The sequence below is a fragment of the Dendrobates tinctorius genome, unplaced genomic scaffold (genome assembly GCF_039654945.1).
Source record: "Dendrobates tinctorius isolate UK_male_01 unplaced genomic scaffold, ASM3965494v1 ptg000357l, whole genome shotgun sequence".
NCBI classification, from domain to species: domain Eukaryota; kingdom Metazoa; phylum Chordata; class Amphibia; order Anura; family Dendrobatidae; genus Dendrobates; species Dendrobates tinctorius.
This window is the reverse complement of record NW_027362023.1, coordinates 185,197-199,385: the sequence shown is the minus strand read 5'-3', so window position 1 is coordinate 199,385 and position 14,189 is coordinate 185,197. Positions and strand designations below refer to the sequence as shown.

At 55.6% G+C, this 14,189-nt stretch overlaps 1 protein-coding gene across 4 annotated transcripts in view; it reads right to left on the bottom strand.

Annotated features, from left to right (window-relative positions):
* Window positions 1–14,189, bottom strand: part of DOCK3 (dedicator of cytokinesis 3) — a 301,507-nt gene that overhangs the window by 236,451 nt on the left and 50,867 nt on the right. For all 4 annotated transcript variants that reach the window (XM_073562529.1, XM_073562530.1, XM_073562531.1 and 1 more), the window contains exons 2-3: window positions 6,575–6,658; window positions 4,318–4,358 (exon numbers count right to left, since the gene is read on the bottom strand). In XM_073562529.1, coding sequence (XP_073418630.1) covers window positions 4,318–4,358; window positions 6,575–6,658 — 125 coding nt within the window. The remainder of the gene's footprint in view (window positions 1–4,317; window positions 4,359–6,574; window positions 6,659–14,189) is intronic.

Sequence of the window (14,189 nt, the reverse complement as noted above, 5' to 3'; positions counted from 1 at the left end):
CAATGAGATCAGCAGACTCCTCTCCTGACATACTCTGTGCTGCGGCAGGCCCTGCTCTGTGTGACTTCTTTCTGTGACTTCCAATGAGATCAGCAGACTCCTGTCCTGACATATTCTGTGCTGCGGCAGGCCATGCTCTGTGTGACTTCTGTCTGTGACTTCCAATGAGATCAGCAGACTCCTCTCCTGACATACTCTGTGCTGCAGCAGGACCTGCTCTGTGTGACTTCTGTCTGTGACTTCCAATGAGATCAGCAGACTCCTCTCCTAACATACTCTGTGCTACGGCAGGCCATGCTCTGTGTGATTTCAGTCTGTGACTTCCAATGAGATCAGCAGACTCCTCTCCTAACATACTCTGTGCTGCGGCAGGCCATGCTCTGTGTGACTTCTGTCTGTGACTTCCAATGAGATCAGCAGACTCCTCTCCTGACATACTCTGTGCTGCGGCAGGCCATGCTCTGTGTGACTTCTGTCTGTGACTTCCAATGAGATCAGCAGACTCCTCTCCTAACATACTCTGTGCTGCGGCAGGCCATGCTCTGTGTGATTTCAGTCTGTGACTTCCAATGAGATCAGCAGACTCCTCTCCTAACATACTCTGTGCTGCGGCAGGCCATGCTCTGTGTGATTTCAGTCTGTGACTTCCAATGAGATCAACAGACTCCTCTCCTAACATACTCTGTGCTGCGGCAGGCCATGCTCTGTGTGATTTCAGTCTGTGACTTCCAATGAGATCAGCAGACTCCTCTCCTGACATACTCTGTGCTGCGGCAGGCCATGCTCTGTGTGACTTCTGTCTGTGACTTCCAATGAGATCAGCAGACTACTCTCCTGACATACCCTGTGCTGCGGCAGGCCATGCTCTGTGTGACTTCTGTCTGTGACTTCCAATGAGATCAGCAGACTCCTCTCCTGACATACTCTGTGCTGCGGCAGGCCTGGCTCTGTGTGACTTCTGTCTGTGACTTCCAATGAGATCAGCAGACTCCTCTCCTGACATACTCTGTGCTGCGGCAGGCCATGCTCTGTGTGACTTCTGTCTGTGACTTCCAATGAGATCAGCAGACTCCTCTCCTAACATACTCTGTGCTGCGGCAGGCCATGCTCTGTGTGATTTCAGTCTGTGACTTCCAATGAGATCAGCAGACTCCTCTCCTGACATACTCTGTGCTGCGGCAGGCCATGCTCTGTGTGACTTCTGTCTGTGACTTCCAATGAGATCAGCAGACTCCTCTCCTAACATACTCTGTGCTGCGGCAGGCCATGCTCTGTGTGATTTCAGTCTGTGACTTCCAATGAGATCAGCAGACTCCTCTCCTGACATACTCTGTGCTGCGGCAGGCCATGCTCTGTGTGACTTCTGTCTGTGACTTCCAATGAGATCAGCAGACTCCTCTCCTGACATACTCTGCGCTGCGGCAGGCCATGCTCTGTGTGACTTCTGTCTGTGACTTCCAATGAGATCAGCAGACTCCTCTCCTGACATACTCTGCGCTGCGGCAGGCCCTGTCCTGTGTGACTTCTGTCTGTGACTTCCAATGAGATCAGCAGACTCCTCTCCTGACATACTCTGTGCTGCGGCAGGCCATGCTCTGTGTGACTTCTGTCTGTGACTTCCAATGAGATCAGCAGACTCCTCTCCTGACATACTCTGCGCTGCGGCAGGCCCTGTCCTGTGTGACTTCTGTCTGTGACTTCCAATGAGATCAGCAGACTCCTCTCCTGACATACTCTGTGCTGCGGCAGGCCATGCTCTGTGTGACTTCTGTCTGTGACTTCCAATGAGATCAGCAGACTCCTCTCCTGACATACTCTGCGCTGCGGCAGGCCCTGTCCTGTGTGACTTCTGTCTGTGACTTCCAATGAGATCAGCAGACTCCTCTCCTGACATACTCTGTGCTGCGGCAGGCCATGCTCTGTGTGACTTCTGTCTGTGACTTCCAATGAGATCAGCAGACTCCTCTCCTGACATACTCTGTGCTGCGGCAGGCCTGGCTCTGTGTGACTTCTGTCTGTGACTTCCAATGAGATCAGCAGACTCCTCTCCTGACATACTCTGTGCTGCGGCAGGCCATGCTCTGTGTGACTTCTGTCTGTGACTTCCAATGAGATCAGCAGACTCCTCTCCTGACATACTCTGTGCTGCGGCAGGCCTGGCTCTGTGTGACTTCTGTCTGTGACTTCCAATGAGATCAGTAGCCTCATCTCCTGACATACTCTGTGCTGATGTGACCTTGTGCCTTTCATTACAGAAGGCTCAGAGTGCTCATCATTAAGCAGAGACACACAAGGCCTGAAGATAAAGCCACTCTTCCGCTGACACACTGTCCAGGCTCCATAGCTCAGAGTAATCAGCTTGTCCTCTGTGCTCCTGTTATTTTTGTGAAGTTAATGACAGTCTTCATTCTCGGACGTCCTTCCCCCACCCACGCCACACTGTCCACAGCGCACACTGTCAGCAGCGCACAATGTCAGCAGCGCTACGGCCGCTATCATGTCAGGATAATGGCAGCACTCTGTATCTGCATGTTGACGGTGCGAACAGTCACAAATGTAGCAGAGGTGGTGACCACGGGGAACACTGGAAACGCACAGCACTCCGACCGGCCAGACTGGGCAGAGGGAGCTGTGCACCTGAGCTGCATACAGTTTACGGAGGAGAGTTTCCCTGCACAAATAATAAGAACCATATAAAGGGGGACCCCCAAAGACCCTGATTACACCGCGCTCCACATTATGCTGCAGATTGGACTGCAGTGCCATGAACATGTCATTTTGTTTTCTTCCCATAACCTCATGGACGCTTTGTGTCTCGGGGTCTTTAGCACACTGATCTCAGACCCCTGTGATAATTAGTTGTCAGATGCCCAATTAAAGGAAATCTCCTGAAGAAGAAGGATGAGCCACATTAATAAGCAGCCTCAGTTTTCCAGCAATATGGGAAAGAAAAAGGATCTCTGCTGAAGAAAAGCAAGAACAAGATATGAAAACATTATATATTTCACAGGAACTTAGCGCGATTATTGTACTGTGAAGAGATTTGTGGCTGATACAGAGCACAGACGACTCGTGCAAATAAAGGCAGAATGAGGAAAGTTTGTGCAGATAAAGGCAGAATGAGGAAGATTTCCGCCACAGTCATTGAATTAAGAGACCAGCTGATAAACTCCCACTACAATCCCACTACAAAGCAGCAGACAGGTTTGTGAAGCTGCTGGAGCCTCTGGAGTAGCAACATCTCATGCTGCAAAGAAACCTCCGAGTCGTTGGCTGCTACGGGCACAAAGTAGAGAAACTCACGGTGCTGCCACCACCCTCCCCTGACCTCAGACGTATTGAGGAACCTTGGAGTATCCTCAGCAGAAGATCTATGACGGTGGGAGGCCGATCACATCAGAACTGCAGCTCTGGAGGAGAGTCTGACATCCTGCAAAGAAATTCAATCAGAAACTCTCCAAAAACCCAGGAGATCAATGGAGGCCGAGTTGTGGAGGTGAAATCACAGCGGCTCCGATGTGACGTGGAGTCGGCCCGTCATGAGGTTTCTGATGGAAAAGCTTCTGATGTCGGTAATGTGACGTCTAAGGCTATGTGCACACGGTGCGGATTCTGCTGTGGAATTTTCTGCGCAGATTTTGCTAAATCTGCAGGTAAAATGACCTGCGTTTTACCTGCAGTTTTAATGCAGTTTTTGTGCGGATTTCCCCTGCAGTTTTCACCTGCAGACTTCTATAATGGAGCAGATGAAAAACTGCTGCAGAACTGCACAAAAGAAGTGACATGCTGCAGTTTTAAATCTGCACCAAATCTGCGCGGAAAAATCTGCAGCATGTGCACAGCGGTTTTGTTTTACATAGCCTTAAATGGTACTGTACATCACTTGCAGTTCTGCAGGGCCAAATCTGTTTCAGAACTGCACCAGAATCTGCACCGTGTGCACAGGGCCTAACGCTGCAGAGCCCACAAATCACCGATCTCAGCGCTTCACAACCTGGAAAATGTCCGGACTCTTGTTCTGCAGAAGAATTTGCTGCTTTCTGAGTTTTTAGTTTTGAAATAAATCCTGTTCTCATTGGGAGATTTGTCCAATAAATGTGATTTATCCTCTAAGGGTCGATGATTGGACATTGTGCGACTCATCTGCATCCAGGGACTTCAGAGGAAACTAGAATTTATGGAGTAATTGGGGACACGGTGCAGATGTGTGGGGTCTCTAAACTCTTCCACCCCCTTAACCTCTCTTAAACTTCGCAGCCCCACCATCCGGTGACACACACAAAGATATTTCTGCAGGTTTCACACTTTTTCTCTTACCTTTGCCTTGGGGTGTTTGATTGAGGATCCTCGGTACCAACCTGCAAAACAAGAAAATCAATCAAGATTCATCCAAAGCAGAGAAGACCTCCATCTACTGAAGAACTACAAGTCCTAGGAGGGTCTGCAGACAGGATCTTATCATGTATCTCTGTGTACAGGGAGATCCCCCTAGTGGTGACTGCAGACAGGATCTTATCATGTATCTCTGTATACAGGGAGCTCCCCCTAGTGGTGACTGCAGACAGGATATTATCATGTATCTCTGTATACAGGGAGCTCCCCCTAGTGGTGTCTGCAGACAGGATCTTATCATGTATCTCTGTATACAGGGAGCTCCCCCTAGTGGTGGCTGCAGACAGGATCTTATCATGTATCTCTGTATACAGGGAGCTCCCCCTAGTGGTGGCTGCAGACAGAATCTTATCATGTATCTCTGTATAGAGGGAGCTCCCCCCAGTGGTGGCTGCAGACAGGATCTTATCATGTATCTCTGTATACAGGGAGCTCCCCCCAGTGATGACTGCAGACAGGATCTTATGTATCTCTGTATACAGGGAGCTCCCCCCAGTGATGACTGCAGACAGGATCTTATGTATCTCTGTATACAGGGAGCTCCCCCTAGTGGTGGCTGCAGACAGGATCTTATGTATCTCTGTATACAGGGAGCTCCCCCTAGTGGTGACTGCAGACAGGATCTTTTCATGTATCTCTGTATACAGGGAGCTTCCCCTAGTGATGACTGCAGACAGGATCTTATCATGTATCTCTGTATACAGGGAGCTCCCCCTAGTGGTGGCTGCAGATAGGATCTTATCATGTATCTCTATATACAGGGAGCTCCCCCTAGTGGTGGCTGCAGACAGGATCTTATCATGTGTCTCTGTGTACAGGGAGCTCCCGCCAATGATGACTGCAGACAGGATCTTAACATGTATCTCTGTATACAGGGAGCTCCCCCTAGTGGTGGCTGCAGACAGGATCTTACCATGCATCTCTGCATACAGGGAGCTCCCCCTAGTGGTGGCTGCAGACAGGATCTTATCATGTATCTCTGTATACAGGGAGCTCCCACTAGTGTTGGCTACAGACAGGATCTTATCATGTATCTCTGTATACAGGGAGCTCCCCCTAGTGGTGGCTGCAGACAGGATCTTACCATGCATCTCTGCATACAGGGAGCTCCCCCTAGTGGTGGCTGCAGACAGGATCTTATCATGTATCTCTGTATACAGGGAGCTCCCACTAGTGTTGGCTACAGACAGGATCTTATCATATATCTCTGTATACAGGGAGCTCCCCCTAGTGGTGGCTGCAGACAGGTCTATATCAGACAGGACTATGACAGCTGCAGATATATTAGATGGGTTGGGTGCAGTGTTAGATCTGGTAGTTGGTGTTGACCCTGGACACTTGCTGTACAGACTGGATCCTGACCATTGTGTTCAGTGACCAGTGATGTGTGGGACGGTGCTATACTGCCTGTTGCCATACACTACTGGATGCTACATGTGGATGGGTCGCTGGGGAGAATTCGGGGGGACTCCGCCGGTTACAGCTCCGGGGGCTCAGATGGTATTTTATGAATGCCTGTTAAATGAAGCGGTGGGTTCTCTTCTGTGCCGCACATCCCATTACAAGGACGTTACATCCGCACTTATTATTCTGGTAATGTTTTTCTGGTTGGTTGGAAATTGTCCCGACTGCAATAATGTAAATTACAAATGCAGCGAAAGTGGAAGCTTAAAGGGAAACTCGGGTAAATAGGCAAAATTCCCGAATAAGAGTCACGGTGTAAATAGGTCGACGAAAATCATTGCGCTGCACGATACATTGTTGCACATGAGTACAACACGTTTCCATTAGATGGCGCTCTGCATTAATGATGATCTCAAGTTAGAAATACGCATTTTGTTGGGGTCCACATACGACATACGCGAGGCGGCCATAGTGGTGGTCACCCAGCTTTCCCAGGAACATTATACGCAGGGTCCAGACACAGTAGTGTGGCTGCCAGTCTGCGCTAATAACATTGGGGGTCAAGTTTAACAACACTGCCCCAGGGTCCGCAGCAGCGAATCCCGCACCCCCGGTAAGTAGCGCTGGTCGTGGCGGCAGACGTCAGATCCGCAGCGCCAATTCATTCATGTTGTGTGGATTTTTCTGACCAATTGGATGAGATTTCTGAAAATTCCATTACATATAGGACCCCTGTGACCGTCCCCTATACAGGACCCCCGCAGTCCCCCGCACTCACCTTCACATTTCTCCAGGATGTGCACAGTTTCTCCCAGTTCCAGAGTTAACCCTTGAGGTACTGATCCACGGAAGCTAGATATGACTGAAAGAAAGAGAGACAAGACTGAGTACAGAAGAGCGGACACGGTGCGGAGGTCCCTACATCATTACTACGTCCCAACACACACTGTGGTGTGATCTGTACAGAACACGGTGGAGAACAAGCAACCGTCCATGAAGGACTGTAACACTGTGCGCCGATACATTGTAACGCTGCATGGAGGAATGTGTGGCCACAATGTGCCAGTACCGCAGCACAGCCTCGTATCAGTGTGACAGCGGGTGTATCGTCACCGCACACAGCCTCGTATCAGCGTGACAGCGGGTCTATCGTCCCCGCACACAGCCTCGTATCAGTGTGACAGCGGGTGTATCGTCACCGCACACAGCCTCGTATCAGCGTGACAGCGGGTCTATCGTCCCCGCACACAGCCTCGTATCAGTGTGACAGCGGGTGTATCGTCACCGCACACAGCCTCGTATCAGCGTGACAGCGGGTCTATCGTCCCCGCACACAGCCTCGTATCAGTGTGACAGCGGGTGTATCGTCACCGCACACAGCCTCGTATCAGTGTGACAGCGGGTGTATCGTCACCGCACACAGCCTCGTATCAGTGTGACAGCGGGTGTATCGTCACCGCACACAGCCTCGTATCAGCGTGACAGCGGGTCTATTGTCACCGCACACAGCCTCGTATCAGTGTGACAGCGGGTGTATCGTCACCGCACACAGCCTCGTATCAGTGTGACAGCGGGTGTATCGTCACCGCACACAGCCTCGTATCAGCGTGACAGCGGGTGTATCGTCACCGCACACAGCCTCGTATCAGTGTGACAGCGGGTCTATCGTCCCCGCACACAGCCTCGTATCAGTGTGACAGCGGGTGTATCGTCACCGCACACAGCCTCGTATCAGCGTGACAGCGGGTCTATCGTCCCCGCACACAGCCTCGTATCAGTGTGACAGCGGGTGTATCGTCACCGCACACAGCCTCGTATCAGTGTGACAGCGGGCGTATCGTCTCCGCACACAGCCTCGTATCAGTGTGACAGCGGGTGTATCGTCACCGCACACAGCCTCGTATCAGTGTGACAGCGGGTGTATCGTCACCGCACACAGCCTCGTATCAGCGTGACAGCGGGTCTATCGTCCCCGCACACAGCCTCGTATCAGTGTGACAGCGGGTGTATCGTCACCGCACACAGCCTCGTATCAGTGTGACAGCGGGTCTATCGTCCCCGCACACAGCCTCGTATCAGCGTGACAGCGGGCATATCATCACCGCACACAGCCTCGTATCAGTGTGACAGCGGGTCTATCGTCCCCGCACACAGCCTCGTATCAGTGTGACAGCGGGTCTATCGTCCCCGCACACAGCCTCGTATCAGCGTGACAGCGGGCATATCATCACCGCACACAGCCTCGTATCAGTGTGACAGCGGGTCTATCGTCCCCGCACACAGCCTCGTATCAGTGTGACAGCGGGTCTATCGTCCCCGCACACAGCCTCGTATCAGTGTGACAGCGGGTGTATCGTCACCGCACACAGCCTCGTATCAGTGTGACAGCGGGTGTATCGTCACCGCACACAGCCTCGTATCAGTGTGACAGCGGGTCTATCGTCCCCGCACACAGCCTCGTATCAGTGTGACAGCGGGTCTATCGTCCCCGCACACAGCCTCGTATCAGCGTGACAGCGGGTCTATCGTCCCCGCACACAGCCTCGTATCAGCGTGACAGCGGGTCTATCGTCCCCGCACACAGCCTCGTATCAGTGTGACAGCGGGTCTATCGTCCCCGCACACAGCCTCGTATCAGCGTGACAGCGGGTCTATCGTCACCGCACACAGCCTCGTATCAGCGTGACAGCGGGTGTATCGTCCCCGCACACAGCCTCGTATCAGTGTGACAGCGGGTGTATCGTCACCGCACACAGCCTCGTATCAGTGTGACAGCGGGCATATCGTCACCGCACACAGCCTCGCATCAGTGTGACAGCGGGTCTATCGTCACCGCACACAGCCTCGTATCAGCGTGACAGCGGGTGTATCGTCACCGCACACAGCCTCGTATCAGCGTGACAGCGGGCGTATCGTCACCGCACACAGCCTCGTATCAGCGTGACAGCGGGCATATCGTCACCGCACACAGCCTCGTATCAGCGTGACAGCGGGCGTATCGTCACCGCACACAGCCTCGTATCAGCGTGACAGCGGGCGTATCGTCACCGCACACAGCCTCGTATCAGCGTGACAGCGGGTGTATCGTCACCGCACACAGCGTCGTATCAGCGTGACAGCGGGTGTATCGTCACCGCACACAGCCTCGTATCAGCGTGACAGCGGGTGTATCGTCACCGCACACAGCCTCGTATCAAGTGTGACAGCGGGTGTATCGTCACCGTACACAGCCTCGTATCAGTGTGACAGCGGGTGTATCGTCACCGTACACAGCCTCGTATCACTGTGACAGCGGGTGTATCGTCACCGCACACAGCCTCGTATCAGTGTGACAGCGGGTGTATCGTCTCCGCACACAGCCTCGTATCAGAGTGACAGCGGGTGTATCGTCTCCGCACACAGCCTTGTATCAGCGTGACAGCGGGTGTATCGTCACCGCACACAGCCTCGTATCAGTGTGACAGCGGGTGTATCGTCACCGCACACAGCCTCGTATCAGTGTGACAGCGGGCGTATCGTCACCGCACACAGCCTCGTATCAGAGTGACAGCGGGCGTATCGTCACCGCACACAGCATCGTATCAGCGTGACAGCGGGTGTATCGTCTCCGCACACAGCCTCGTATCAGAGTGACAGCGGGTGTATCGTCACCGCACACAGCCTCGTATCAGTGTGACAGCGGGTGTATCGTCATCACAGCACAGCCTGACGATACACCCGCTGTGACACTGATACGAGGCTGTATGTGGTGACGACCCTGGGAAGGAGACCCTCTGTGTTGCTGGGCTGTGACCCTGGGAGGAAGACCCTCCTTGTTGTCAGGCCGTGACCCCCTGGATTGAGATCCTCTGTGTTGTCGGGCCGTGACCCCCGGAAAGGAGACTCTGTGTTGTCGGACTGTTAACCCCCCCCAGGGAAGGAGACCCCCTGTGTTGTCGGGGCGTGACCCCCGGGAAGGAGACCCTCTGTGTTGTTGGACCGTGACCCCAGGATAGAGACCCTCTGTGTTGTCGGGGCGTGACCCCCGGGAAGGAGACCCTCTGTGTTGTTGGACCGTGACCCCAGGATGGAGACCCTCTGTGTTGTCGGGGCGTGACCCCCGGGAAGGAGACCCTCTGTGTTGTTGGACCGTGACCCCAGGATGGAGACCCTCTGTGTTGTCAGGCTATAACCCAGGAGTAAGACCCTCTGTGTTGGAGGGCTGTGACCCCCAGGAAGGAGACACTCCAAGTTGTCAGGCCGTGACCCCCTGAAAGGAGACACTCCGTGTTGTCGGGCCGTGACCCCCGGGAAGGAGACACTCCGCGTTGTCGGGCCGTGACCCCCAGTAAGGAGACACTCCGCGTTGTCGGTCCGTGATCCCCGGGAAGGAGACACTCCGCGTTGTCAGGGCCGTGTCCTCCGGGAAGGAGACCCTTTATGTTGTCAGCCCATGATCCCAGGGAGGTGGACCCTGTGTGTTGTCGGGCCATGATCCCAGGAGGTAGACCCTCTGTGTTGTTGGGCCGTGACCCCAGGAGGGATACCCACTGTATTGTCGGGCCGTGACCTCAGGAGGGAGACCCTCTGTGTTGTCGGGCCGTGACCTCAGGAGGGAGACCCTCTGTGTAGTGGGGCCATGACCACAGGAGGGAGACCCTCTGTGTTGTCGGGCCGTGACCTCAGGAGGGAGACCCTCTGTGTAGTGGGGCCATGACCTCAGGAGGGAGACCCTCTGTGTTGTCGGGCCATGACCTCAGGAGGGAGACCCTCTGTGTTGTCGGGCCATGACCTCAGGAGGCAGACCCTCTGTGTTGTCGGGCCATGACCTCAGGAGGCAGACCCTCTGTGTTGTCGGGCCATGACCTCAGGAGGGAGACCCTCTGTGTTGTCGGGCCATGACCTCAGGAGGCAGACCCTCTGTGTTGTCGGGCCATGACCTCAGGAGGCAGACCCTCTGTGTTGTCGGGCCATGACCTCAGGAGGGAGACCCTCTGTGTTGTCGGGCCATGACCTCAGGAGGCAGACCCTCTGTGTTGTCGGGCCATGACCTCAGGAGGCAGACCCTCTGTGTTGTCGGGCCATGACCTCAGGAGGCAGACCCTCTGTGTTGTCGGGCCATGACCTCAGGAGGCAGACCCTCTGTGTTGTCGGGCCATGACCTCAGGAGGCAGACCCTCTGTGTTGTCGGGCCATGACCTCAGGAGGCAGACCCTCTGTGTTGTCGGGCCATGACCTCAGGAGGCAGACCCTCTGAGTTGTCGGGCCATGACCTCAGGAGGCAGACCCTCTGTGTTGTCGGGCCATGACCTCAGGAGGGAGACCCTCTGTGTTGTCAGGCCATGACCTCAGGAGGCAGACCCTCTGTGTTGTCAGGCCATGACCTCAGGAGGCAGACCCTCTGTGTTGTCGGGCCATGACCTCAGGAGGCAGACCCTCTGTGTTGTCAGGCCATGACCTCAGGAGGCAGACCCTCTGTGTTGTCGGGCCATGACCTCAGGAGGGAGACCCTCTGTGTTGTCGGGCCATGACCTCAGGAGGGAGACCCTCTGTGTTGTCAGGCCATGACCTCAGGAGGGAGACCCTCTGTGTTGTCAGGCCATGACCTCAGGAGGGAGACCCTCTGTGTTGTCAGGCCATGACCTCAGGAGGGAGACCCTCTGTGTTGTCGGGCCATGACCTCAGGAGGGAGACCGTCTGTGTTGTCGGGCCATGACCTCAGGAGGGAGACCCTCTGTGTTGTCGGGCCATGACCTCAGGAGGGAGACCCTCTGTGTTGTCAGGTCGTGTTGACAAGCCACCAGAGACATCAAGGACCTCAGATCCATTCTTGTGTCTGCTCAGTCTGTAGATGTAAATGGCCTGCGTCAGCGCCATCTCTCCCGCTGTGACACGCTGACGGGGAGCGTGCGCTCTGCAGTACTAACCCTCTCAGTGCCGCGTCGCTGCGCTCATCTGAAGCCGCTTGCCAGGAACCTGCTGCCGTAACCCGCTGCTGGCAGTAACGCCAAAAATAGTGATTTGCCGTCACATGTAGGGCGAGTAACTGACCGCACTGAGCCTCCCGCCGGGGCAATCACATCATCCCGCGCTCCCCAAAACAACGCCTCTCAAGATGCTGAGCGGACCCCAATAGTACCAGAAACACACTGTAAAGACCACCGACATTACCAAACCGCCTGCCCCTGGAAGGGGCCCAAACCTCAGGGACCCCGGGACAGAAATGGCTGTAGGTGGGAGGTGTGGATTCATAGTCATAAATCCTAGAAACACTACAACTCCCAGCATGCACTGAGCCACGACTTCCACCTGGAACGTTCCTCCGCAGAGAGGCCCTGGGGTCCGGCCCCAGATATTCCGCTAGATCCAATTAGTTATAAAATGACCTAATTAGCGGCAGGATGAGCGCAGGACGGCGCCGACCTACATCCTGTACATCAGCTCCGAACTGGGAAATATCCGTGAGTCCCCCACCAAACACGGACTGCCTGCGAAGCAGCCACATCCTGCGTATAGCGCCCCCGCATGGAGGAGTGGGGTACTGCACCTACTGGGTGTCTGTGGCAGCGCCCCCTGGGGGTTGTAGTCATTATGTTCCGATTGTCCCCAGCTGTGCTGTGGGGCCATGATGGGGGTTGTAGTTGGACAGTGTAACGTCACATTAGCTTGCTAAGGTGCAGGTCACAATTGTGACCACCTCCCTGCGGCCGCCGCTGTACCCTCCGCAGTACGGAGCCACGTGACAGTGGGAGAAGCGATGGCGCAGATCTGCCGGTGTTTGTGGACATTTCTATGAAAATGTCCTTGAAGAGAGAACGTCAGGGATCGTCCTGTGCCCCCGGCACCGCTGCAGTCAGTCACAGCTGGCGCAGCGCACGTGTGTGCTGAGGTTCCTCCGCAGCGACCCCGGGGACAGCGCAGCAGCATGTCCGGGCCCCAATGGCAGTAATGTAGTACAGGACCCTGAAATACGAGGGCGACCCTGTAATAACGATCTCTACACAGGCCCAGCATCCAATACCACAGCAAGTCTGATAATCCGGCAAGGAGTCGCCCAGGACGCGGTACAGAAGGCACAGAGCAGGATTCCGGGGTCTGTAGACCCTTCAATGAGAGCCTGATAACCTGGAATATGTGATAATCTAAATAATCAATACTGCCCAGTAATCCAGAATGTCTGATAATCCAGCAGTCAGGTCCAGATTACAGAACTGTATATATGAAGGATTCAAGTCTCCATAAAGAGAAGCAGCCAAGGTGGAGAACTCGCCCCAAGAGCTCACAGTCCGTCCATAACGTGCAGGGAGGAGCGACACACAACCGGGTCCTGGGGTCCAGCAGCCCCTCACTCCCATGGGAACCGGCCCCCAACATGAACAGCAGCCCCCACAGATCTGACACTCCTCACAGCTGAGGGTTTGTTACAATGTATCCAGTCTCCACTCCAGACTGAAAGACTGTAACGAGCCCTCAGCTGTGAGAAGCATTGGGATGTTTCATCTGGCCTCTGACGGTAAAGAAGAATCACTGACAGGAAGCGGAGATCTCGGAAACGTCAAGTAATGAAACCGCTAGAAATGGGGAACGACTTTATGCCGGGAGAGGACAGGTCCCTATGTGCACACTCACTGCCTCCTCGCCCCGCGCTCACAGCCGAGGAGAAGCCGCCGTCCGAGGGGCAGGAGGGGCCGCCGTCCGAGGGGCAGGAGGGGCCGCCGTCCGAGGGGCAGGAGGGGCCGCCGTCCGAGGGGCCGCCGTCCGAGGGGCAGGAGGGGCCGCCGTCCGAGGGGCAGGAGGGGCCGCCGTCCGAGGGGCAGGAGGGGCTGCCGTCCGAGGGGCAGGAGGGGCCGCCGTCCGAGGGGCAGCCGTCCGAGGGGCAGGAGGGGCCGCCGTCCGAGGGGCAGGAGGGGCCGCCGTCCGAGGGGCAGGAGGGGCTGCCGTCCGAGGGGCAGCCGTCCGAGGGGCAGGAGGGGCCGCCGTCCGAGGGGGCCGCCGTCCGAGGGGCAGCCGTCCGAGGGGCAGGAGGGGCCGCTGTCCAAGGGGCAGGAGGGGCCGCCGTCCGCGGGGCAAGAGCAGCCGTCCGCGGGGCAAGAGGGGCCGCCGTCCGAGGGGCAAGAGCAGCCGTCCGAGGGGCAGGAGGGGCCGCCGTCCGAGGGGCAGGAGGGGCCGCCGTCCGAGGGGCAGCCGTCCGAGGGGCAGGAGGGGCCGCCGTCCAAGGGGCAGGAGCGGCCGTCCGCGGGGCAAGAGGGGCCGCCATCCGAGGGGCAAGAGCAGCCGTCCGAGGGGCAGGAGGGGCCGCCGTCCGAGGGGCAGGAGGGGCTGCCGTCCGAGGGGCAGGAGGATTATCTAATGCTGATTTGATCATTCTCCAGTGTCTCCTGTACAGACATAATCTGGCGGAGGGGGCTGGATGG